This window comes from Armigeres subalbatus, chromosome 3 (assembly GCF_024139115.2).
Source record: "Armigeres subalbatus isolate Guangzhou_Male chromosome 3, GZ_Asu_2, whole genome shotgun sequence".
NCBI classification, from domain to species: Eukaryota; Metazoa; Arthropoda; class Insecta; order Diptera; family Culicidae; genus Armigeres; species Armigeres subalbatus.
The window spans coordinates 409,954,686-409,981,427 of NC_085141.1; the positions used below are offsets into that span (position 1 = coordinate 409,954,686).

At 38.4% G+C, this 26,742-nt stretch overlaps 2 protein-coding genes across 3 annotated transcripts in view; one reads left to right on the forward strand and one right to left on the reverse strand.

Annotated features, from left to right (window-relative positions):
* LOC134227158 (uncharacterized) overlaps positions 1-26,742 on the reverse strand; it is a 331,462-nt gene that overhangs the window by 154,194 nt on the left and 150,526 nt on the right. The window contains exon 1 of one of the 2 annotated variants that reach the window (XM_062708463.1): positions 25,675-25,889. The exons of the other annotated variant lie outside the window; for it this stretch is intronic. The gene's annotated coding sequence lies outside the window, so the exon portion shown is untranslated. Of the gene's footprint in view, positions 1-25,674; positions 25,890-26,742 lie in introns of those variants that run through there. 2 annotated transcript variants of the gene reach the window in all.
* On the forward strand, positions 17-2,751 carry LOC134224181 (NF-kappa-B inhibitor cactus-like). Its single transcript, XM_062703466.1, has one exon. It carries the CDS (start codon positions 548-550, stop codon positions 1,718-1,720), a length of 1,173 nt encoding a protein of 390 aa, XP_062559450.1. The 5' UTR covers positions 17-547; the 3' UTR covers positions 1,721-2,751.

Sequence of the window (26,742 nt, forward strand, 5' to 3'; positions counted from 1 at the left end):
CCGTCAGGGCCAATTGGTTCAGTTTGAAATGTTAAACGGTAGCAGGTGTTTTCGTTAGATTCGTTCGCCTGTCTTGCGTTCGGGAAGCGAATTCGTGATTATTTCCATTCTACCCACTACGTCCATGTATGCATACATACCAACAGTTGTTCATTAGGTACCTTGTTCAGCAATTCGGGTACTGTGCGTGTGAATCTATACCTGATCGTGTCGGCTCGTTATTATACCGGTAGATCGCCAACAAAACAGGCATTAGACAACTGAATAGAGAACGAGTATCTAATTAAAAGCTTTCAGCGCGGCTTCGACCTTTAAAATAATATTGCATTTAAACTTTGAGTATAAATCATTCTGAGAGAACATCTGCGGAATCAAAAGTGACTTATTTGAATAGAATCAGGAAACTAGCCAAACGAAGTTGACCACTATCAGTAGCGTGAAACCCCACACTAGAAGTGCAAGTGATCGATCATTGAGGAGAAGATAATAGTGTGTTTATTTTGGCAAACTAAAAAACGATTCAATTATTTCAAACAAGCAGATAAACATGCATCCATCACAAGGAAGAGCGTCGTCAGTTGAAGGTTTTACACACCTTTCCACCGACAGCGAAGCGGCAGATTTGGGCTTCCATTCCGGTCAAAATTTCAGTTCAGATAACCTGTTCAGCTCGACATCGTCAGTACCATCGGAAGCTTCAGTAGATTCGCTCTACCACTCCGGCAATCAAAAGCAACCGGTGCAGCAGCATGAAGATTCTCATACCTTCGATTCTGGGGTGGACCTTGACTCCAGCCAACAGTCCCGTTCGGCAAACCCTGTAAGCAGCAGCGATCCAATGAAGGTGGAGGATCTATGCATCGGTTTGCGACAAATGCACCTGAAGCAGCAGCAACATGCCATGCACCTGATGAAATGGGAAAAGTATTTCCAACAGAACGACGACGGTGATACATACCTCCATCTGGCCGTCATTCACGAGGCCACCGATGCGGTATACAATTTGATCAATGCGGCATCACGACCTTGGCTGGACATTCAGAATGACATCGGCCAAACGCCGCTGCACCTTTCGGTGTTGACCGGGCAGCCCAAGATCGTTCGCAAACTAGTAGTGGCCGGTGCGAAAACAGGAATTCGTGACGTCGAAGGAAACACTCCACTGCATTTGGCCTGCTTGCATCGAATGACCGACTGCGCAAAAGAACTCCTGACCCCGCTGGACGCCCTGGAACTCCAGCAAGGTAGTCGCGCCGCGCAGTTAGTGAACAAAATTCCACAAGATCTTGAACAGTGGAACTACAATGGTAAAAGATGTGTGCACATTGCCGCTGAGACGTCCAACATTGAAATTCTTCGGCATTTGGTCCGCATCGGGGCCGATATTAATTCTCGGGAGGGTAAATCGGGCCAGACTCCGCTCCATATTGCCATCGAATCCAGCAATGAGCAGTTGGCGAACTTCTTGCTCGACGAGTGTCCCAAACTGCGGATCGAGCAGGTAACCTACGCAGGCCTTACCGCCTACCAACTGGCGGCCCTTCAGCACAATCAGACTCTGCTGAACTGGCTGAAAAAACACGGCGCCGAGCCCCTCATGCTGCCGGAGAGCGACGACGAGGAAGAGGACAGCGAAGAAGACGAACTCGTGTCATCGTATTCCGGATCCAATGCGTTTGGTTCAAATTTCGCAGGGCTTTCCACTATAAATGTCGCGTGAAGCGTATCTTTTAACTATACCTAACAATAAGACACCCAAACAGAATCGATGCACCTTGACCAGAACGTCATGTACGTAGATAGAAATTGAAAAACACACAGGGGATTTGTAAGTGACCTAGGGACCTTAATTGCCAGTTTCATCCCATCCATTCCAGAATGTTCTTGGATGCGAATGCAACGCTTCTGAAGAGCTTGTGTTTATATAGAACAATTTATGTTTCTGGGACATTGAAGAAAACCTCCGCCCCCCTCTAACTTTTCTTGATAATTGCTGGATTAGCAACTTTTGACATAGCTAATATAGCTTAGCAATAACACAATAACATACGTTATTGAAACGTAATATATATTGATGTCTTTAGCAGATATTTGTCTTGTAATAATATCCATACTGAGTTGGACCCACCTTTATTCGGATTATTCCATGAAACTTATTGTAGCAAAAATAAAAAGAAATATACGTTTATAGAAAATAGTATGTCTTATAGCATGCTACGTTTTTGTCATATTCATACAAACACAAACATCCATAGCCGTCACGCAGCCCTAGCAGCACCCTTCAGACCAATTTGGTTGCAGCAACTCAAATGTAACTAACTTTAGTTGCATATGGGTCACATAAACTTTTGTGCGACATGTGTGCTGCTCGGGAGAAGACCGGAGTTCAATTCCCCGTCGAGGAGCCATATTACAAAAAAAAATCTAACATAACAAAGAAATAATTATCAATACACTTAAGGTATAAGGCATCTCTCTCGCGGCAGAGCTAGATTTTCTAACTAAAATGTCTATAACTCGGAATTGGAAAAGAATTTTGCTTATCCCCTCTGACAATCCCTTTAAAATTTATCAAGGAATGTTCCTTGAAAGTTTCGTGCACCTACTACAACTACCAAAATTTGAATGAATGTCTAAATACTGAACTATTGTACAACTGTAACTTTTGCTTCTCAGTATCCCTCACCAATTATTTCAGGAATAAAGGAGACGGATAATGCAAAACCCACCTGAATTTATTATGAGATTCTCGAATGATCATTCAATAATAAAAAGTATATGTAATTACATAAAATTATGAATAAAAGTTTTTTTACTTGAAATAAGATAAACCCTGTATTCCTCTAAAAATTCATGCAGCTTTTCATCCAAATAATTCTTCACGAATTCCTCTGAATGCTCCTCCAGGAATTCCTCAGGATATTTTTCCTGGAATTGTTCCGAACAATTCTCAAATAGTTCCTGTAGCTGTAGCCCAATCTGCGACTGTTGAATTTTTTCACAATCCTGTATACTGCCGCTAACCGCAAGTCGAGCACATCTGTATATGGAGGCCCATATACAGATGTGCTCGACTTGCGGTTAGCGGCAGTATAATAACCTACCAAAAACTGTATATGAACTAAAACATGGATATATGCAAAATTATTAGATTCTCAAAAGAAGCTCATAAACAAATATTGTCATGAAAGCTTTCAAAATTGTAAGGCCTCTACAATATTTGTATAAGAATCTATAATGTTCGCATATGATCAGTTCTTATACAGATTTTGGTAGGTTCTTTTACTGAATTGTTAGAAAATCTAACAATCACCGGTAGGGTGTATTAGTCCAGGAATTCCACTGGAACTTCTTAAAAGAATTTATCTGGATTTTTCTTCTGTAATTCTTCCGTTTATTCTTCCAGAAGCTCCCCTGGATATTCCTCCAGGAAAACCTTTTGATATTATTCCAGAAACTTCTCTGGATATTCTTGCAGGAATTCGTCCGGATATTTCTTCAGGAATTCCTGTGAATATTATTCTAGGAAATCCTCTCGATATTGCTCTAGAATTTCCTCCGGATATTCTTTTCGGCAGAGATGCATCCTGAACAGAACGTTTTGAACACGAACACGCTTTCTCGAGTTCAGAAAGCATTTCTGTTTTTGGAAATTGCTCCGGACGTAATGTAGGAATTTATTCGGTGCCTCCACCTAATATTCATTCTGGAATTGCTTCTGACATTTCCCCTGTTACTCCTTCAGGAATACCTCCGGATCTTCCTTCTTACATTCATTCTGGAAATTTCTCAGGATTTCCTCCAGGAATTGCTTTACACATTCATCCGGTTATTTTTATCAGCAATTCCTACGGAATATCCTCCAGAAATCCCATTACGTAGTGTTCAGGCAACTTTCTAATGTTGTTGTTGCAGAAATCTATATATCTATATACATAAAAATAAATTTCTGTCTGTCTGACCCTTATAGACTCGAAAACTACTGAACCGATCGGCGTGAAAATTGGTATGCAGAGGTTTTTGGGGCCGGGGAAGGTTCTTAAGATGGTTTGAGACCCCTCCCCCTTTGAAAAGGGAGGCCCCATACAAATGAAACAGAAATTCTAGGCGAAATAAAGTTCGTCGGGTCTGCTAGTCGTACATATTTTAATATTCTAATATCAGCTGGAGTTTCATTAGTTTGATTTCTTCAATGCGTGATTGGTTGGCGCTGCTGTATTTCTCTCGCTGAACCGCTGCAGGAAAGATATTTTTCCCTATTGTTGCTGTGGAATTCATTCTGTTTGTATGCAAACGGGAGCCTCCTGAGTAGGGTGACCATATGGCATGTTAAAGGAGGACATGTCCTCCAAACAAACCAAACAAATATGTTTACACGGCATTTGAAAGAGCAATTTATATTCTTCATGGTGTCAAAAAATTGGAGATATTTTATTTTTTGCTCTTAAATTTTACTAAAGTAATTTTTTTTCAAGTAAACAAGTAAACAAACAATAATACAACAGAAGTCCTTTCTGTAACAAAACATTGGACACTTTTGCGTTTCTGGTTTTATTTCTGAAATATTTTCCTTCGAGTTTTGGAATAACATCAATGTAAATATCGAAGGCGAAATGCGCGAGTTACAGTAATACAGGTGTCAAACACATCAACAGCATCGGAAATGTAAGAAATGGATCAGGAAAAAATAATGCAAATGCCTCTCAAAATTTTCTTCTAGTAAACACCCATCAAATTGCCTTTTAAATGCATCGCACGTAGGCCTTCCATTCTCGGGAAGGATTCCCGGGATATGAACATTTGTTTCCATTAGATTTTCCATTGGGCCCTCCTTAGCCGTGCGGTAAGACGCGCGGCTACAAAGCAAGACCATGCTGAGGGTGGCTGGGTTCGATTCCCAGTGCCGGTCTCGGCAATTTTCGGATTGAAATTGTCTCGATTTCCTTTGGGCATAAAAGTATCATCGTGCTAGCCTCATGATATACGAATGCAAAAATGGTAACCTGGCTTAGAAACCTCGCAGTTAATAACTGTGGAAGTGCTTAATGAACACTAAGCTGCGAGGCGGCTCTGTCCCAGTGTGGGGATGTAATGCCAATAAGAAGAAGAAGAAGATTTTCCATTAGTTCACATTAGATATTGAAAAACTTTGCCCCATTTTTCTCTTTTTGTCACTTACACCCCTTTGCATTTGACCCCTCATTTTCACTAATATTTGCTCTTCGTTCTCTTAACAAAACTTCGTTTTTAAAATTAATAAGGGAAATGTCTTATTCCAATAAACAAACAAAAATACTTTTAATTTCTTAGTTTTTGCTGGAATGGACATGGTAGCATTGAGATGAAGAACCGGAACAGTTATCCTATATCCACATATTGATAAGAAATGAAGTCATGCTTAAGTAGAGTTGCTACTGAATTTTGAGATGCAATCCTGAAGCTTTTAGGTAGAGTCGGAATAAAGCAATAGTGTCTTTGAGAGCGCAGATGCTTGTGCAGAGTGACATGTTTCCAATATCGCAGATCTTTGAGTACTATATCGATTAGGAATACGTCATACTTCAGAAGGCAACAATGGGCCTAAGAATTGATCTCATCAGGACACTGCAGACCTCATGCTTGAACAAGAGCTCTGCTAAATGAAGATGAAATTTCTAAATTTTCTGGTTTAAAGCTTTTGGGCATGCAAATTTGTTCAGATTAAACAATTCAATGCGTATATCACCATATTTACTGAAAGTGAACGAACGAACAATATGCTATGGAAGTCGTTCAAGTCTATGTTTCGTGTTTTTTCTTAAGTCATACGGTTAATTCTTTCGAAGATTAGAAACATTTAAATTCAATGCTATAACATGGAGATCAAGCATGCGACATACAGAGTGCGTGGCGAATTATTGCAGTAATTGAAAAATTGAGCAAATTTACACCAGTTATAAATATGCAGTGTTTCCAGATATATCTGAATCTTTTCTTCAATCATAGAAAAAATCTAATTGAAATTTACTGTAAGAATATTTAGTGCTGCCAGATATGTCTCAATATTGTTATTCAAATCTGTTTTGAAATTTACTGCAAAAAATTGTCACGAACAACTGTACTTTAATAACTTTGTTATTCATTCTAATAGAAACAAAGGAAAGACTAAATTGGCAAGTTTCTTACACCCAGGTTTTTTACAAGGTTTGGTTTTAGTCGTTTAAGACCTTCAGCGTCAATGAAACAATGAGTTAACCCACAAAATTCACAAAAATCAAAGAAAATTCAGGTGGTATTTAAAAAGCTGTGAAAGTTCGGGTTAACCGAGAAATTAACAAATTCCAACCGTGTAAAAAAAAACCTGGGTGTACTTTTGTTTGACCACGCAGCAAGTTTTTTTTTTTAAATTATGTTTGAGCATGCAAAAACGAAATCATTTCAAAACAGTTCTAAAGCGAAATATTCTATGCTTCAAAATTTACCTTGGAAATTATTTTGAATAAATTCCTATTTTATTTTCCGTTTCCTGGAAAGTTGATTCCCGGGGAAATTGGAAGCCCTAATCGCACTGTATGCTTCTTGAATTTGTGAGGCAAAGAGCAGCTGGAATAGAAATACCTAAAACTAATCTGAACAGTTTTCAGTTTCTTTAGTCTAAATCTAAACAGTTTAGATTTTGTTCAATTGAGAACTTTGTGATCATACAGTTAACGATATCATTCTAATGGCTTCAATTGTGATTCATAATGGTATTCAAGAAAAAAAATCGCTGGACAATTAAGTATCTTGTATTCGGTCCTTATAGAACCTAATGTTTGGTCAGTTATTTATTTTTGCAACAAAGTATTCACAATTGTGAACAATGATTCTTGTTAGAATTCTGTGAAATATCGGTGAAAATGCCAGCATAATAATATTCAACATTTGTTCACTACTGATTTTAAAATAAGTTGTAGTTTAAATCTTGCCATTAAAAAGATTTTGCTGGTAGTTTATAATTAGAAAGTGCTTTATGTAGACTATAATAAGAGTCTGAAACGTTTCATTTGAAGTCAATAAAGTTATCTATTATGGTAATGAAACAGAAGATGTTGTATTTGCCTTGACTTACATAAACTTTTTCCAATAGAGTTTAGTTTGTGTAAAATTCTAACAAATATAATCAATTCCAGTGATTTATTTATTTATCATCAGACTAAGGCCGGAGTGGCCTGTGCTGCACATAAAAGACTCCTCCATTCAGCTCGGTCCATGGCTGCATGGCTCCATCAATTCCAGTGAATTGTCCTCCTTTTTCAAAAATTTCGTATGGTCACCCTACTCCTGAGACATTATGGCAAAGATGGTTCACTTCGTATGACTGATGATACATTGCCCGATTGCTTTGATTGCTTATAGTATGGCCAACAGTGTTGTGGTCCGAATTTGGCCTACTTCGATGGTTTTGAAGCGATTGAATATTTATTTTGGTTTATAAAATCAGCAGTGATTCAAATTCAAATCACTTTGGATGTGAATCTGAAACATGCACTCAGCGAACTGGACTATCGAAGTTCATAACTTGCGCCTTATGAATCTTCGACTGATTATTCCACCAACAGTGCTTCTTATACGCAGTTACCTTTCCGAGTAATCAAGCGTCGATGGGCGTGTGGTCTACATAACGGCCTCCCGACCCTGACGTCCATGGTTCGAACCTAGTCTGCCGCAGTTCACTTTTTTTCAAATGAAAATCATCATTCATAAGGCAACATATTGAAATTCATACACTGCCAAAAATATCTATATAAGATATATGTGTCGCCGTTATAAATTTTTGCAATAGCTCCACCCTAATATAATCGATGTAGAACCACACATAAATTAAATAATTGCTAATTCGAGACCACACATAAAGTTTATTTGGATATATATTTTATTAGTAGTTTGGGAGTCTCGTTTTGACCGTCTTCCAGTGCGGTTGGTTTTTGCGCTCTACTTTTGTGCGGTGATTCGCCTAAAAGTAGAACAATAGAACCAGTGCAGTGACTGCGGTCGAAACAAATGTGTAGTGTATCAAAAAGTGCTGCAGATCTTGAAGACGTGCGCATGTTTGTGCTTGCAAGAACTGATCGATTGTTATCAAGGGCAATGCCCTTGCTAATATTGCGATCAAGCCTATGTAAATGTTCAAATATGTTCAGCGTCAGAATTATTGAGGAGAGGTAAGGTTTTGATGATCCGTAAATTTAACACGCACGCAGTCACACAAACGCACACACACATTCACATTATACACACATACATATACACAAATACATACATATGCTGATAGACATGAGTGTTCGTCATGTTTTCATAGTAGCTCTATTAAAACATGACGAATACTTTTGTCTATCAGTGTAGACATATAAACACACATACACACTCATATACACACATACACGCTTATATACATCATACAAAAAACATGTACACGATTTTTATCATATATTAGGTATAATATATTATTGGAAGCGTTTGGTACGGGAGGTCCACGCTTTCTTCCTTTCCCCTCGATTCCAAGCTATTAAGTGACTTTAGGTATTCCTGAAGTCGCTCAATATCTAGGAGTCATCTCTGCGGTACATACTGCGTAGTTGGCCTGGCCATATGAAAAGAAAAATGACGGAATTCAGAAACCGTCATTTTCCAGGATGCTTTCAAGTATTGGCTACGCATGTATGAGATTAGATTAGATTAGATTAGATATATATTTTATTAGTAGTTCGCGTGGAGAATGGTTATGTGTGCGCTGATATACATCATAAGTTAAATCTATGGATTTTTGCCAATAAATATGTGTGGATTTTTAGTAGTGTACCGATTCCTTGTGGCAAATTTTCATAAGGCGTTTGATTGAAAATCATACGTCCATTTTCCTCAGTGTGCGTTTTCCCAGCAGCTGTCCTAGATTCATTTTTATACCAGTCAACTGTCAAACTGGTATAACGCTCAGTTCTATTTTCTGCAGATTTGAACCATGAATGAATAACGAAATTCAAATAATTTTCAACTGTTTTGTTGTATGAATGCGTCATTTTATTTACAGATCAATCCACTTTGCAATGAAAGCGCCTTTTTGGCAGCAACATAATATGAAATAATTAATTGAAAATTTTAAAAACATGATGGAACACTGCTAGGGCAACCAGCGAGTTTGTTCTATTTTGCTCCAGATTAAAAATCAGTCTTCAAGTTCAACACTAGGATTAAGAAAGAGAAGTCTTCACTCTTTCTCTTGATACTCCTCCGAGTGAACCAACGCTGAATTTTTCTAGTGTTTCGATACCCAAAGGCATGTACCGATGCTCGTACGATGGATGGAGCACAGCGCCTTTCCAGGGTAGACCCTGAAGTGCAGTGCTAACGAACTTGCATTGAGTTGGTCCAAAACGGTCAATCCAGATTCTGTTGTTTGGGTTCCAGACAAGCATTATGATGATTATAAAATTCAAATGAATTTCTTTAGAGAATTTGAAAGATAAGCCTCGAAACTTATTGCGCAAAATTCTCCGGAAAATTCAGAAAAAAAATTCCAGGGGAATGTAAAAGATGTCTGTTTAGTGAAATCTCGCTTAACATGAGTAATATTTTTTTATGAATTAATTTGAGTACTGCAATCAAAAACTTGCAAAAAAAAATGTTACTTAGATACTTTTGAAAGTTATGCGACAAATATTCAGCGAGATTCATAAAAGTTTTCTAGCCAAATTTAGAGAATCGGAACAATCCAAAAAATATACGAAAAATACCGCCGCCGACAATTTTTGGACCGGCGCAGATCTCTATAGCGAAGCTCGTTTCTGGGTCACACAGTTCCTGGACCATAAGGAGCAGGAAAATGTACTTCAATAGTATGTTATGTGATGTTGAACAACAACATTTTGCGGCTTCTACTTCTTCCCTCCGCTGCCCGCTGGGAACATTTACAATCTGCACTTGTACTCAAACGGCGACGGTAGATATCCTCCATGAATATAGACTGCACTCCATACCGTGTATAATGGGATCTAAAATGCAGATTTGAGATACACCGAATCTTTTGTTTTCTCTATTGAAAATAAACGGGCGGAGCTCATTACAGATGATAATTAAAACAATTCTGAGATACGAAAAGAAGAGATATGAAATAGAAACATTACTTCAGATCAGTAAGAATTCTACGCCGCTGTTTTGCAATTTGATGTTTATAAAGAACTCAACGCCGTGGTTTCTAAGCCCGGTATCATCTACACATTTGTATTCATGCAAGAATTAAGGAAAAATGCACAGCCCTTCCTACACAAATCATGCAATGGCGAACATAAAAAGTGAGGCACTAAAAACACTAAGCTTAAAAGGCGGAAGTAGTCCTTTCATTAATTTTTGAGCTCATTAGGCTTGAAACAATATTCATACATAGATTACAGCATAAAAAAAAACTTAACTCATTTTGATTAGCCACCCTAGTCTCAAATTTTCCTAATCCTTCCGCCTTGTGATCTGCGATAGAGTCGTAAAATTAGAAACTTTTACATTCATCCTCGCACGCATTTTTCCATTGAATATCCTTATATGGCTTATTGAAATTTCAGCTCCCGGTAAAACGTCGAACTGTGACATACTAAATTACTCATGCCAGCCAACGAGAGCCTTCGTTTGGTTTGGTTTTGGAAATATAAGAACATGGGAGACGCGTATGTCTGTCTGCCTTTCGAGGAGAAATTCGAACAAGAAAAATAAATGGCTCGAGGACGATTTACGACGTCGATTCGGTTTCAAATTTGATTCTGCGATGTAGCTGCAGCTGCATAAATAGACGCACGGATAATAAAGTGGAATTCTTTTTTGCTTTTTGTACCACAACGTTCTAATGAAAGACTATCTTCTCACGTTAAAATCGAAACTTTTCTTCTGGTCACATGCATGGATCTATCACGAAAAAAAAAATATGATCAGCAAAAAGGGACTCAGTAAACTAGTTGTAAAAACGAATCCACCGACAATTTTCACTCGCTTATTTCATTTCAAAATAATTATTTATGCAACAACCCAGTCAATACAAAATCGTATATGACACAACATAAGATGCTAAAGTGGAGGCGATATACGTATATATTGTACGGGCAGTACGTATATGGATTGTGGGGCCCTCCTTAGCCGTGCGGTAAGACGCGCGGCTACAACGCAAGACCATGCTGAGGGTGGCTGGGTTCAATTCCGGTGCCGGTCTAGGCAATTTTCGGATTGGAAATTGTCTCGACTTCCCTGGGCATAAAAGTATCATCGTGTTAGCCTCATGATATACGAATGCAAAAATGGTAACTTGGCTTAGAAACCTCGTAGTTAACAACTGTGGAAGTGCTTAATGAACACTAAGCTGCGAGGCAGCTCTGTCCCAGTATGGGGATGTAATGCCAATAAGAAGAAGAAGAAGACGTATATGGATTCCACTTTAGCATCTTATGTGGTATCTTATACGATCTTGTGTTGACTGGGAAGTTGCAAAAAAATATATTTCTCAGCTCGAGCTGTCAGAATTTCAGTAGAATTTGTTATTTCTGTTACTGCTGCTTACTGGTAGATATGTTATGTTAACTATTGAAATAAAAACAGCAGAACCATATATCATAGCAAAATTGTGTAATACCACGTTATTGGTTCGTTATTCACCTCAACCCGGGTACGGGTTTCGATTCGAGTTTCTGGGAAGAAAGCGGTGCGAAATGCCACAAGGGGCAGCAGGGACTATGTCCAAGGGCTTGACGACCCCTCCCCATGGCCACTGCGAGTTAGGGGGCCTGCCTAGGATGTGGTGGGGTTTGACAGTGGGCTCTGTTAAACCTCTACAAAAAGCTGCATGTGTCCATAAGCAGGCCCTATCAAACCCAGTCAACACATGAACGTATATGGTGTCGTGTAGGATGCTGAAGTGCAGGCGATAGAGGTACTTTTCCACACAACATGTATGTATATCGTCTCCAATTTAGCATCTTGTATTGCACCATGTGCGATTTTATGTAGACTGGGAAGCGACCGTGTGCCGCTCAAAGCGCACAAGCCCAACACGAGTGCCAACCGGCACATCAGGATTAATACCAGTGAGATCCTGATTACGGTATACTGGTCAAGGCAAGTGACACACACGCGCGAAAGTAATGTAAAATAAACGACATGTAAAATGAACGTAAATTTACATTCTTACTTAACGTTAAATAGAGATAAAATAAGGGTTGCTGAATAACATTAGCTTCCGATTACTATCAATTCAATTTTAATCCCGTTTCTTTTTTACTTTTCTTACGTTAATGAAATGATAACGCGGGCGCCTAATCCGAAATTCAAATGAACAATCGCTCACTTTGAGCGATTGATTGTTTATTCTCGCGAAGAATGAACAATTGAACAAATTAAGGAAATGCTAATACTGCTGTGTAGAAGTTTCATAGGTCACATTACTTTCCATGGTGATTCCCGATCTATGTTACTGATAACCCCAGCCAACTAACACTACTTCCTTCCCGTGGTAAATGTGGAGATGCAGAGGTATTCTCGGTCTCTAGTAGCAACAATTACCACACACTCACATTCCTCCCTTTCCCAACTGACTGTAAGGACTTGGCCGGCGCCGTTATTGATCAAAATTTGCGAGCTGCTAAAACGTGCACTTCGAGAGTAGTTGGTAAATCCCAACCACTCCCAACTTGGATCGTAGTGCAATTTGCATCAGTTCTGATCAATCACGGAGTAGCAACCATTGATATGTACAGTCAGTCTAAGCTAAGCTAAGAAAGCGGTGCGAAATGCCACACATCTGCCGTCGTTGCCGTCGGTGACCTTTGCGGGGCTAACGACGGTTGGATCAAGTTGCGAAAGCGGTCGGGACGTGAAATTGACAGATGGGAAAATCATATGCTCAGCGCTCTAAAGTTACTGCAGCGTGCTCAGTGTACGGTTTATGTATAGCTCCACGGTTGGGAGGAATGGAAGTTAAAATATTTGAGGTTGAAATTGATATATTGTATGTATCCGTTTGAGAATGGCGGGAGAAATATGTTCGAAAAGGAAACTGTGATCTTCAATGATGTTTGCAAAGCGTTTTATTTACAGTTGGAATATTTAAATTAAAAAGTGATACGTAAAATTGTTACTCGTACCGCAACTTTTTTCTTTCTTTTTTAGGCGTTTAAATGGCACTCAACAACTTATAGGAGACAATATATTCTAATTCAGCAGCAATTTTAATGCTCGAATATGTGGTAGGGTACATTATCTTAAATCTGAGTAACCACAGCTTGATGTTGTTTTCTTTAAAACGAAATTTCAGCTTCAGTTACTCGCATTTTTTATTCACGTGAACACCGCAACAAAAACAACCTCAATGTCGAGTAGACACAAGCCAGCGTGCCGAAGCGCACTACTCGGAAAGTATTACCGTGAGCGTGTTCGGCAGCAAAACAATTTCTCGCATCTCCGAACGTTCGATATTCCGGGTGATGTAGGAAAAGCTTCTCATGATTGGTAGGACATCCTGGCTGGTGATGTATCCAATGTTCGATAAATTTGTCACGGCTATGGATGTGACCGCACCAACCTTCTAACCCTGTCGCTTTATTGAAGCTGCTGCCATTAATATTGAACCCGAATGTTGTCCTTCGCAGAATGTCAACATGGTTGCAGCCACGGATGGCATGTGGTAGACTTTTACGCAAACAGTAGATCCCAAACACAAGCATGTTTGTACTAGGATGGACAAACCGTGTTATCGAAGAAAACATTTTTCCACAACTACGAAAATGGACAGCCACACGCCTTTCAAGCTTCCTTGTCGAAGGCTGTGGTAAGTTTGATTCGGGTTTTTCGAGACATATAGTGGCAGTACATTAATTACGTAAGAGGTTTTCCGGGATTTCCTCTGGTAAGATTTTTCTTTACAAAGGTTTTAGTGTGAAAATTAATAAACCTTTCCTAGGCCATGATTCATTTAAGATACAGTCTAAGTATTTTAAAACGTGAATAATATTTTTTTCAATCAAGTCTCCATCTTTCTTGTCTTCATTTTTGTATCTCGTAAAAAAATGAGTTGAATATGGCTCTTCATTTGGAATTGCTGCCTCGAAAGAATAAACTTTCCATCATGTTTTTCATCTTAAACTAATTTAATTAATGTTCGTCGGACGTAAGCTCATTATCAAACAAGGGCCGAACAGCACTGCATCATAACGCGGCATGATACTAAGTACAAGATGCAATATGCAGGCGGACCAGATGGTGATATTCTTTTGTTTGTACATATTGCTATTCTTTAAAAAGAGCAACATTCCCCATGGTTCTACACAAAAGTTGTCTAGCACTCGATGTTTGTTAGAAGACATCATCATCGTTCTTACTACTATTGAAGTGGTTGCAATGAATACAGTTATTGCAGAAGGACAATACCATTGTGGCATTGCAAATGTTGTCTTTTGTTCAAGCATTTTCCTCAAAAATATTTCATTCCTGTTGAATTCTTTAAAAAAAATACGTTGAGAAGAAGTTAAGATCTTTTCTGAAATAAAAATTAACAATTTTTTATATGAAAACGGCGGATTTATCCGTTAAACAAATAGAGTTGTTTATTATAACATTAAAATTAGCTTCGTTACGATATACTTTGGAATAAACAATAAGGGAACTTATGCTTCTTATTGAAATTTTCATCCATTTTTTCACGAATGTAATCTAATGTGCGTCTGTGTGTTTTGTGGACAGTAGGGTTCGGCTTATTTTTCAGAATATGTCTGAAATATTGAATTTGTATGCTTCAACGCTTTTCATGGCAAAAAAGAAGTCTCACAGTCTCACAGTTTGGAGTCAAAATATTTATAATAAGAGCTCGCGCTTGGTTATTTTTAGCTATATTCAGACGTGTTATATAAATTAAAGCTTCAAATGCTCCTAAAACCTGAGAAATGTTCCGCGTAGCAAAAAGAAACCTTCCCACGGTGAGTTACAAGTTCAGTATGGAGATCTTTCAAGTCGGCCCTTTGCACCACCGGAGGTGTACAGGATCCATAAGTAAGTAAGTAAGGTGAGTTACAAAGTTCGATCAATCTTGATCACTCTATTAACTGCATCAGGTGAATGCTGACTTAATAAATATATTCCACCATGACCAGCTTTGTGTGTGTGTGTGTGTCCATTCTAACCACCACCGGCTGGTAGTGATTTTATGGAGAAAGACTGTGTTACAGCCAGACTGTGTTACATTTCCTCATCCAGAAAATCTATGACCCGTCGCGAAAATCATGAATATTGCTAAATACAGGAGAAAGAAGCACAGCAAAAAAAACTTTACGGGGGGTCCCGTAGCGTAGTTTGCTACACGTTCGCCTTACAAGCGAATGGTCATGGGTTCGATTCCCAGCCCCTCCACAAAACCTTCGTCAGTCGCCGGATGCGCAGCCTTATACGGTGGCGTATTGGGGAGCGCCCTTGCCGTTACGATAATTGTTCTTCTCGGAGGCATTCCTCCAACGTACCCGGATAAAATGGTAACCGAACAATGCGCAACGATCATTGAATTCACGACACGGACAAATGGACTCACGATGAGATGGACCAGCAACGACAACAACAATGAATAATGGAAAATCTAAAAATAGATTCTGTGTGGATTCTGGCAGCAGAATACCACAGTAGATCACAGCACAGTAGCGGTTAAGTAACACAGAGTGCCTATCAAATAAAATAAAGGAATAAAAAAAAAACTTTACATACGGTTTCAACCGCGGCACACTACGATTCTCAAGGATTCCTCTGTGTTCCCCTTCATGTTTCTGTTCTCTCTGTGTTCCTTCATGACCAGCTTTATGAAGTGATTTTCAGTCTTAGCTTTTCAGCTTATTCATTTTTTTCTTCTTGCTGTAACGCTTGCTGGGATCTCAACAGAGAATCGGAACAGTCACAAAAAAGGTTGAACGGCCTGAATGAACAGAAATTGCCTGAAGAAATCAACTACATATTCTGAAGTTTTGCATCGCGTTATTCAGCGACGGCGGATTTTGAATTTTGAGCCTCACGTTGTCTTCAAAGTTACTATTCAGTGTAGTAAAATCGAAAACACAAAATCATTTATCCTTTGAATAGGTCACAAATTCAATAGTGGAGCTATTATAATTTTTATTTTAATCGATTATTTAAAATAAATTTACAGATTTAATATTGCTCTTCCAAAGAAAACTTTCCTCTTTCCGGCTCAATTTATAAACAACCGCAGCTGTCACTTCATACTTTTTCTTTGCTGTTTTGCATGGCATTCTACGATGACAACGCCAAACATCAGGTTTTCGTTTCAGTGTATCGAATATTTTCAGGCTAGCGGTAGAATTTTGACAGCTGCGGAAAAACTTTGCGGAATCCGCAAAGTGGAAAATTTGGAAGAGATCCGCACTACGTACACTAATAAATTAAGAAAGCCAACTTTATTAAGAAGACTTATTGTTTTCAATAGGTTGCATTGAAACAAATTCATTAGTTTTTGGGATGAAATTGATTAAGTACCCATTAAGGTAAAACACCTATCAATCACCTTGTCTTTATTTTCACTTTCCTAATTTGATTGGTATACAGTCAAACCTCCATGAGTCGATGTTCTATGACTCGATATCGACTCATGGAAGCAAATTATCCCATATTAAAAAATATTTTCTGGGTTACTGTGATGGTCCCTTCAAACAGATTTCCAAAGATTTCCTATTCCACATGTCGATATTTCCATGAGTCGATGGTCCCTTCAATATCGACTCATGGAGGTTTGACTGTATTTCAAAAGGACCTTTCTTGGCCATGCGTTGCTTAGACAATTATTAAGCAATTATGAAAATTCCTGAATTTCAACTTTTTTGAACAACTAGTTTTCGAGAAATAAAATTAACAAATAAGGTGAGCGAACACTGGGTTCAAGGTGATTTTTGGGCGTTTTCCCGTTCCATAATTGAATAGATTAGAGGCAGAAGAGTGTAAGCGACATTTTGGTCAAATTTGAGTTGACTATAGCATGTAGTTCTATCTATTAGAATCAGCTACCAACCTTCGTTACATAGAATACGGCAGTTCTGTAACTGGTACTTACCTAGAAAGAAACAAGAAAAAATGTTAGTGACATATTTGGATGACATGTGAAAATCAGGTAATAGAAATAAGCATTTTGGGAAAACGAGGTTTTTTCGTGTGATTAGATGAAAACAAATGTTTGTTAAAATGTTTTGATGTTAAAGAAAAATGATTCATACACAAAAATAGTTGAAGCTTCTTTTTTCATGACTTGACTCACGGCCAGTTTGGCTGATTTGCAAGATTTTTATTTATAAATCAGGTATGCAAAATGTAGAGCATGCATGCAGAGCATGATTTGGAAGCCATCGAATATGTTTTAGCTTTCTAGTATTTATATCTATCTGATTACTATTGTTGGACTTTCCTTACCAGATTTTTTTTTTATTTTCAAACTGTCTATTTTAAGTTCAATTTAAGATTTTCTTGTGAATTGGAAAAAGTCTTTAGATAAATTAAGAGTAACATAAACAAAATTAAATCAGTCTAAACTTGATGAATTGATAATAACTACCCAAGTAACATTTTTAGTTTTATGACGCTCTTCAAGACCATTATTTACTCTACAAGAGTGCCTTAAAACCATTATAAAACCAAAATGTTTCTGGGGTATGTTGAATAAACTCGCACTCTTTTACTTTTTAAACATTAAAACGGGTATTAAATTTCATAGGTCTTAATCGTGCGTAACATCATCTATAGTCCAAAAAACAGAATCATATTTTTTCTCCATATATTTTCTCGCATGAACCTCCAATAATAAGTTCAGCGTAGCCCAAACACTGACTCATTTGAATGATTTTTTCAAATTAAAGGATCGTACCTTGACTCTTATTTTCACACATAAGGCTTCCAACAATGGTGTGCCCGACTTCTTCGATACACTTACCCACTGTTTCTTCAAAGCTATCTTCTTCCCCGATAATAAGTCTTACCCACACCCACCCCTACAAAACTTAAGAAAGACAGATACGTTGGTAGTACGGCTCTCATCGCTAATATATACATCATTATGTAGACATATATTTATTATTAAGAAATTATTACAATCAAGTGGTAAAATTAAATTGGATGGTACAAACTCGTCTTATGACAAGTATTTATTATTGCTTCTTTTAAAAAAATTAACGGGCATATTTTAATTACATAACGTTAGATTCATGCACTTTTCAACTGATAAACGCTATAATCTTGCATGCCTTATTATTGTCTCGGTTTTTTAGCAGCCAGCAGGCAGACTGTGCAAGAATTTTTTGGTCAATAAATTAGTTTCCTGAATTTCTTAGCATTTTTTTTTTGTGGTTTAAAATCCAGTTTATTAACAGTTAAAAGTTCATTAACAGTTAAAAGAGTTTACAAATTTAAAAATTAACGTCCAAGTGAAAGTTCAATGAATTTACATATACAACATCGTTAATCAAATAAACAAAATTGATGTAATTAATAAACATTCGTAGGATCGCTACTCGTTTTCGTTTGTTGATACCTGCCAGTGCAGGTCTCGCTAAATCTTCGAATGAGAGTCTTCTCCATCCATCCATTAGCCCGGTTAGTCTCTGCTGTAGGACCGTCCACGCCGGGCCGACACGAGCACAAGAGCAAAATTTGTGTTGGAGCGTTTCTTGTTGTTGGTTCCCGCAATGGGTGCAGTTATCATTTGCTACTCGCTGCATTGTGTATAGTAGCTTCCGATGTTCGATCTTTTCATTTACAAACAAGTACATTTGTAAACGATGGGCTGCAGACAGCTGTTTGACGGTGATGTTTTGCCACGTACGTGGCCAGTCGATTTTCGGACTGTTTTGTTCCACCTTGGGCCGTACCGTTTGTTGAACGAAATGTTGGTGGATTTGCACGGCGGAGGAGTTTTGTTGAATTTGTTGGGGGATTTAGGATAAGCATGTAAGGATTATTCTGATGTCGGGATGATCTATTGGAATTGCAGGGCGAGGATCAGCGGGGAAGAGATCTATAGTATGGAAGGGAATCAATCTCTTTCAGATGTCTGTTCGTGGCCAGACTACGACTTTTAATGACCGGAATGGGTAGGTTCAAACCACCATGCTCCCTTTTCCTGGTCAACTGCATGATCGGCACGCGAGCGACTATTCCTCTCCACAGGAACGTCCCCCTCGTTGCTGTTATCTTCGCCGTGTGTATTCCTAGTGGAGGCAGCACCGACGAGAGGTACAACAATTTGGAAGTGCCGAAGGTGTTCAGCATTATTATCTTCTGGTGCAGCGTCAGCGTACGATGAGACTGCAACCACATTTGTTGAGAAAATTTACCCACCAGCACGTTCCAGTTCAGCGTCGTCATCAATCGAATCGAATTTGCGAAAGTGATACCCAGAATTTTGACTACGTTTGCCGTTTGCAGCTACTGGGTATCGATTGTGTTGCCTTCGCAGTATCCGACATTTATTGCAATTGTTTTGCGCAAATTTAATTTTGCGCCGGCTGCAACAGAGAATCGGTTGAATATTTCACGGATCATTTCTATCCGTGCCTCCGTTGTGACGACGACGCTGATGTCGTCCGCATATGCCACAAGCAGATCCTCCCCACACGCTTGCTCTAGTCTTTATACCAGTGGATGTAGATACAAAACAAATAGATGCATGGACAACGGATCCCCTTGTCGCACCGACCGTGCGATCTCGAACGAACGAGAAAGGTGTCCATTGATTAGCAGCCGGGATGTGGACCGACTGGCAATGCGCGAGAGCAGAGAGATAAGCTCCCCGTTGAAACCGAGCGACCGCATGGTGTCGAACAGAAACGAATGCCGCACCCGATCGAAGGCGTTCTCCAGATCGAAGCTGATTAGCTTACCGGCACGTCGGTGGTGACGGAGACTGGCAATCCGATCTTTCAGAGCAAGAGTGGCCTGAAAGATGTTGCGTTCTGAATTCGAACATTTCTGTCCGTTGCTCAGAATGTGGTGGATCTGCATAACGCGTTCCATCCGGTTTTTTAGGATGCGAGAGAACAGTTTGTAATCGCTGTTGAGCAGCGATATGGGCCGGTACGCTCGGGCCGTGTTATCACCTCCTTTTTTCTTTACTAGTACGATGATGCCCTCCACGAAGGCATGGGGAACATTACCAGTGAGTGCTTCATTGAGAAGCAAGTTCAGCTCACGGTGAATGACGTCGAACATGCGGAGATAGAATTCTCTCGGGATTCCGTCGGCACCGGGCACCCTGCTCGTCTCAGAAGCTGAGCGGTAGCTTGCATTCATAATAAATTCACAATTTCCACTAATATTTAGCTTTCTGGGATCATATTAGTGGCACTCGTTGCTACCTACGAGGGCTTGTAAGGGCCCTATGGTGAACTGGTTTGAAAAAATATTTATTATACCATTTTTATTCCACGTATCGAAAACGACGGGGAAGGTCGTATGGTTGAATCTCATTCGACCGAAAGCCAATTAGCTGAATGCCACTACGACGAATAACACGTTTGTTCGAGAGTCATGCAGCGAAATTCGGGTCAAATTGGACGTTTGACCGAAACGGTTATTTGACTGAAAACCAATTTGGCTGAAAGTGACATATGGCAGAAAGGGACATATGACCGAAATGGTCGTTCGACCTAATAGGCAATGCAGCCAGAAATGCCGTTTGGCCGAAATTGTTTGTTTGAAAAAAAAAACCTTTTGCCTGAAAATGTCATTTGACCGAACGAGTTATGGCCAAAAATGTCGTTTGTCTGAAAAATTCTTTTAGCCGAACTGGTTATTTGGCAGAAAATGCCGTTTGGCCGAAATCGAAATGATCGTTTTCAAATGCTTCGGCCGTTTGAAATGTGTGAAGTAAAAATTAATATTTCAAAAGTGAGAATTAAGTAATAAGAAATGCGACAGCAATTGACTGGCAGCAGATGACGTATCTTTTTTTCCTCTTTGCAAGTCCCGTCTCAGTGCCAAATAACCATTTCAGTAAGACGATATTTTCGGCCAAACGACATTTTCATCCGTATGACTCCTTCGGTTTCGCTTTCGACGTAATGGTTTGTTCGGCCGAATGGCAAGGGTTCTGCTAAATCGCACCAAGTACCAATGAAAAATTAATCAAATGGCTTTCGGTCGACTGACTTTCGGCCAAATGACCTTTCCTCAAAAAGACAAAGCCACGAACTACTTACACTAACCAACGACGTACCAAGCGTCTCCATTCCGAGTATTTTTTTACAAATGTTGCTCAGTACTTTTTTTTATCAAGTTTCGAATCCACAAAAGCTCCGTTTACCTTGAAGGCGGATATTTTTTAGAATTCATATAAATATTGCTCCGTATCGTCATTATTTTCTATAGCTGAATCGGAATCTTGTTAAAACTATTATATAACTTAAACTATCTCAAATTTCCGGAGGAGCAAAATAAATTCAGCTAGATTTGTCTCAACCTACTCCATGCATTCTTCTTCTTCTTCTTCTTCTTCATTGGCATTACATCCCCCACTGGGACATTGCTGCCTCGCAAGTAAGTGTCATTAAGCACTTCCACAATTATCAACTGCGAGGTTTCTAAGCCAAATTACCATTTCTGCATTCGTATATCATGAGGCTAACACGATGAAAACCTTTATGCCCAAGGAAGTCGAGACAATTTTCAAGCCAAAAATTGCCTAGACTGGCACCGGGAATCGAACCCAGCCACCCTCAGGTTTTGCTTTGTAGCCGTGCATCTTACCGCAAGACTGAGGAGGGCCTTCCAAGCAGCAAAAAAAAAATCCTTGAAGAATTAGAACTTTTCTATAAAAAAAAATCGGAAATTGCCAATAGATAAATTAGAGTATGTTGAGAGCAATAAATAAAAATGAAAAACTTCCATAAACAGTTGAGAATTTTCCACAAAACCAAAATAAATTAGCACTTTTTAAAGCAAAAATTAATTGCAAAGAAGAATTTTCCAAATTAAAAACAAAATTTTCCACGTGGAAAAAAAAATCAAATTTTCCATATATAAATCAATATTAGCAATAAACAATTACAAAGCTTTCCACGAAATAAATATTTTGTTGTTATGGGCCAGACACAATGGATACCATGGGAAAACTGTCAAAACGCACGCAAACGTATCCATTCTGCGTGGCTCTTTAGTGTTGCCCCGGGCCCCCACAAATCTGATGTTCCCAAACCAACATTTTTTGTACATTTTGGAACCCCACAAGCTGTCGGCCTCAGGGCCCCCTTCTGGCTAAATCCGGCTCTGCTCATTAGCATTATTTAATTCTACGAAGTTTTGTGCACAAGTCATGCAATTAAAAAGAGTTCATCGGCAAATAAAGATAGTAATCGTAATATCCGTATAAAGCGGAACTGTCAAAAAGCTGAATCATCACAAAATTGAGGATTTTAGAAACAAATGTAAGTAAAATTTTAATTTCAATAAAAAAAACCCGCAAAGTTTAAAAAAAATGATTTTCCTTCTACGGATAGCATCGACAGTTCAGTAGATATTTTCTATTCACATGAAATTTGGCGCCAAAATGATTGAAATCTTTGAAATCTTTCAAATCTATATATAGGGGAACTGTACCGGTTTTGGCCATGGTTCCAAATTTGGCCAATTTCGCGAATAACTTCAAGAATAAAACCATTTTTAAGGGTTTAATCGGCTCCAAAAGAATATACATCCCTGTTTGATCCCTACACTGTTTAAAGCTGATCGATTATTTTTGAAAAATATGTATTTTTCAGGGTTAACCAAAATACGCACTAAAGTGGCAAAAACTGATACACTTGTGCCCTGTGTAAATTAGTTTGCTTTTCCTTTGAGACATTATAACTCACGAACGCGGAGTTTCTGCCGCCATTTTTTTTGCGGGTATGTAGAGCATAATTGCACCAAACGTTATTGTGTTTTAAATGGTAGTTGCAAATCATTACATAAGATAATCGGAATGCAAATCTTAAGGTGCGTATTGAACTATTTACAGTGGTAGTTTAGTCAATCAGATAGCTTCAATATTTTAATTTAGTTAAAAAAAATGTCTTATCAGTCTTTAAATTCTAAATGGACTTGAATCATCCGTAGAACCATATGGATAGGAGAATATTTCGCTGAGATAACTTGAACTAAACGAATTCCTTGGTCAAATTATATATATTATGGGATGTGGTTGGATTACGACTGTGAATTTTGTAGTTCGATTTTCGGATTGGCTATCAGTCATGAATAATAGCGTTGACAATTTTATTTCATCGCCGACGTTTCGATCCAGGGATGGGATCTTCTTCAGGGCTCGATGGCAGTCAATTTGTTAGTTATCGTTATATTCAAACGGGTGTTTGTCATGGATTTGGTGGAAATTGTTTCTGGTCTCATTGACAAAATATAGCGCACTTCAATAACCTTTCTGACATTAATTTTGTCACACACTATAGGGGGGGAAGGGTGTTTTGCAGCCGGAGAATGGGTGATTAATTAGTGTCAGAAAAGTTATTGAAGTGCGCTATATTTTGTCAATGAGGCCAGAAACAATTTCCACCAAATCCATGACAAACACCCGTTTGAATATAACGATAACTAACAAATTGACTGCCATCGAGCCCTGAAGAAGATCCCATCCCTGGATCGAAACGTCGGCGATGAAATAAAATTGTCAACGCTATTATTCATGATTGATAGCCAATCCGAAAATCGAATCATTATGGGATGTTTTGATAAATTTTCAATGATACTTAAGTCAATGATAGTAGAATTTTCATAGTCACTTGGGATATGACGTAACTGCATTCTTTGTAAGAACACAACCGAGAGCCTGCCTTGTTTGGTATAGTGTGGCCATTCTTTTCTCTGTCCTCTCAGCCAGTGCATTTTAGTGATACCGTTGTTCGGGGCGACATTGGGCCTAGGGGATAAGATTGGACCAAAAACGAAAAATGTTTCAACTCCTAATATCTCAGAAACTGTTACGAATTTTGATGAAAACTTCGAACGGTTCGAAATTATATTAAAATTCACGTTTTGGAAATCACAAAACAAATTCCAAGAACTAATTGCGCTCGAACGATAATGCTTGGAATTTGAATGTAAAATTTTTGAGAGAATGAACCCGTATTAAAATAGTGTCAGTAATGTCCCACAAATCTATTACATAACTAGTTTTTAGATCAATGGATACCTGGTTATCATGTTACGATAATCTGTTGTTGTTTTATAGAATTTTATTAATATTTATATAACGGTTCTGGTTTTTTGTAGCAACGAGCAATGCACGCAAAAAAGGGGTGAGATTGGGCCAAGCCTTCAGTTGATTTGCCATACATAGTTGGTAAGAGCCGTAATGTAGGCAATTATTTTGAATGAACGATTGAATCGTTTCATCGTCACCGATGAACTATTTCATTTTGTCGGAGGTGAACTAGCCTTGGGCTAAAAACCTCTTTAATAAAGATTATAAAAAAAAAAACTTTTCATTTGGCCCAATGTCACCTCCTGTGCGGGGTGAGAATGGGCCAATCTTGAACAACATATAGGGGAAGTGGGGGTAGCACGCCCATAGGGGTTAAAACGCGCCACCCCTGAATAAGGTTAAATATCCCCATTTTGATTATTTTCAATAGTCTATACGATAAAGCAATGAAAAATATTGCCATTGGATACATATATTTCATGATTTTTCTCTAGTTATACATGAAAAACTCGAAAAAACGATTTTTGCGTGTTTTGATGCAATTCTAGCTCGGTGGAATTTAGTCTTTCTGTCGCTGTTATACATTGATAAATTAATAATTGAGCCATGAGCCATGCTGCTTACTCGTGTTCTTTATGTTCCACACGAAATCGTCGTCAAAAATGGTTTTAAAACGATTTTATGGGCCTTCAAACTTCTGAGGTCGGTGTGGGGCATTACGCCCATGCTCATTTCGTATGACCGAAACAGCTGAAACATTCGGTTAATTGCCTTAATGTAGGCAATTAAAATGAAAATCAGTACGATAAGCACATGCGCGTTTTAACCCATCCACTGTCGCATCTCACCCCGCATGGTTTCAAAATCATTTTTTTTCGGGTGCTTTTTAAAAATCAAATTTCTGTGCAATAAAATGGACAATTAGATATCTGTTATCGGTAGTCAGTCGCAGATATGCTGTTCTTCAGTATGCGCTGACGAAAACTGGCTGAAATGGTGGTTTTCATTGATAAAAATGGCATTTTCCTTAACGTGGGCGTCCTACCCCCAGTTCCCCTAACTTTGAAGAATTTCCATAATTCATTATTTTTTCCCCACACAGCGGTAAATTTATTATTCAAGCTTGTACCAAACTAATTAAAACTTGATTCCAATGTTAACTACTAGAGCTTTGTAACATTTACTTGGAGCATACCACATTTTGGCCCAATGACACCCTCGTTGGCGGTAATTCATACAAAAAGTCAAATAAGACAACAGTGTCTTGCCATATTGGTTGAATAAATCAATACAAATCTTTGGAACCTGAAACCGATCAATTAGACAAAAAAAACCAATAGGCTAGTTAAGAACCCTGACTAAACGTTACATCTGGATTTGTTATGTAAGAGCATTCAACTAAACAAAACCCAACAAATAAAGTTTTATGTGCTGAAAATGTTATTATCTCTCACCTTCATCGATGTATCAGAAATGTATCTTCATATTTTTATTGCTTCCAAATCAAATATTATTTCCAGTCTTCCACATAATTAATTATCGACAGATTGGCACATTTTTTAAATGCTTGCAGTTAATCGGAAAGTTGTTGCAAACAATCACCAACCAAAAACAAAAAAACAAAAAAAAACTTCGATATCACAGGTAAAACGCTTGTCAGAACTGTGAACAAGCGAAAGAGTTTCCAACCGACGACAGGCCGAAAAGAAGTGAAATTTATAACAATTCGTCTGTCTTGTTTGACTGTTACTGCAGTCATACATTCGCAGCCCTTTTCAATCGATTAATTATCGTTTGCCGCAATCACTCAAATGTCCCGGGGCGCTATCAGTTGTTGGAAATAAATTTGATAGAATGCATTATCGTTTTTTCTGTGGCATTGCAAGTAAAAGTAGCATTAATTATGAAATTTACGTCCGACAAATTATGGCACACGCTTGACATTTCGTATCATATATTTTTACACCTTTTTTTTCGAACTGTCTACCAACAATAGAATGACTCATGCCTGTATGAGTAACTGGGTAACCGTTTGTAAAACATCGCAGTTGTAAAATAGCCATAGAATTAATCTGACAAAGTAATATATCACTGAAGTGGGTTTTACAGGGTGGGGTAAAATTATCCGTCTTTTTTCTTTCAGTTTATCTATAAGGCGCAAAAATCACTCAATCAGTCTACCAGAAGCATTTAAAAGACACTGTAGCAAGTAAACGTTTTGGTCAATACTATTATAGACGTTTCAGCAAGATTAAGCGACATCACATGGAGCAAAAGGGACGCTGGATGTTTATGATAGACTTTTTCAGAGGTTCAGCCAAATGGCTTTCCTAAACTCCTGACCTAAATTCTGTAGATTACTCTGTCTGACCCATTTATGAGCCCGAAGCCTGTAAAAAACTACAACCACTTTTGGATCATTTAAAACGCAGCCTATGCTAAATATATGTTATACTTTTACTGTGGAGCATTTTCGATGATTTTCTAAATCGTTAAAAATCTTGTGACGCAGCCAAAGTGAG

Coding starts and splice junctions, on each gene's coding strand:
- LOC134224181 (XM_062703466.1), top strand. CDS start 548: ATGCATCCATCACAAGGAAGAGCGTCGTCAGTTGAAGGTTTTACACAC.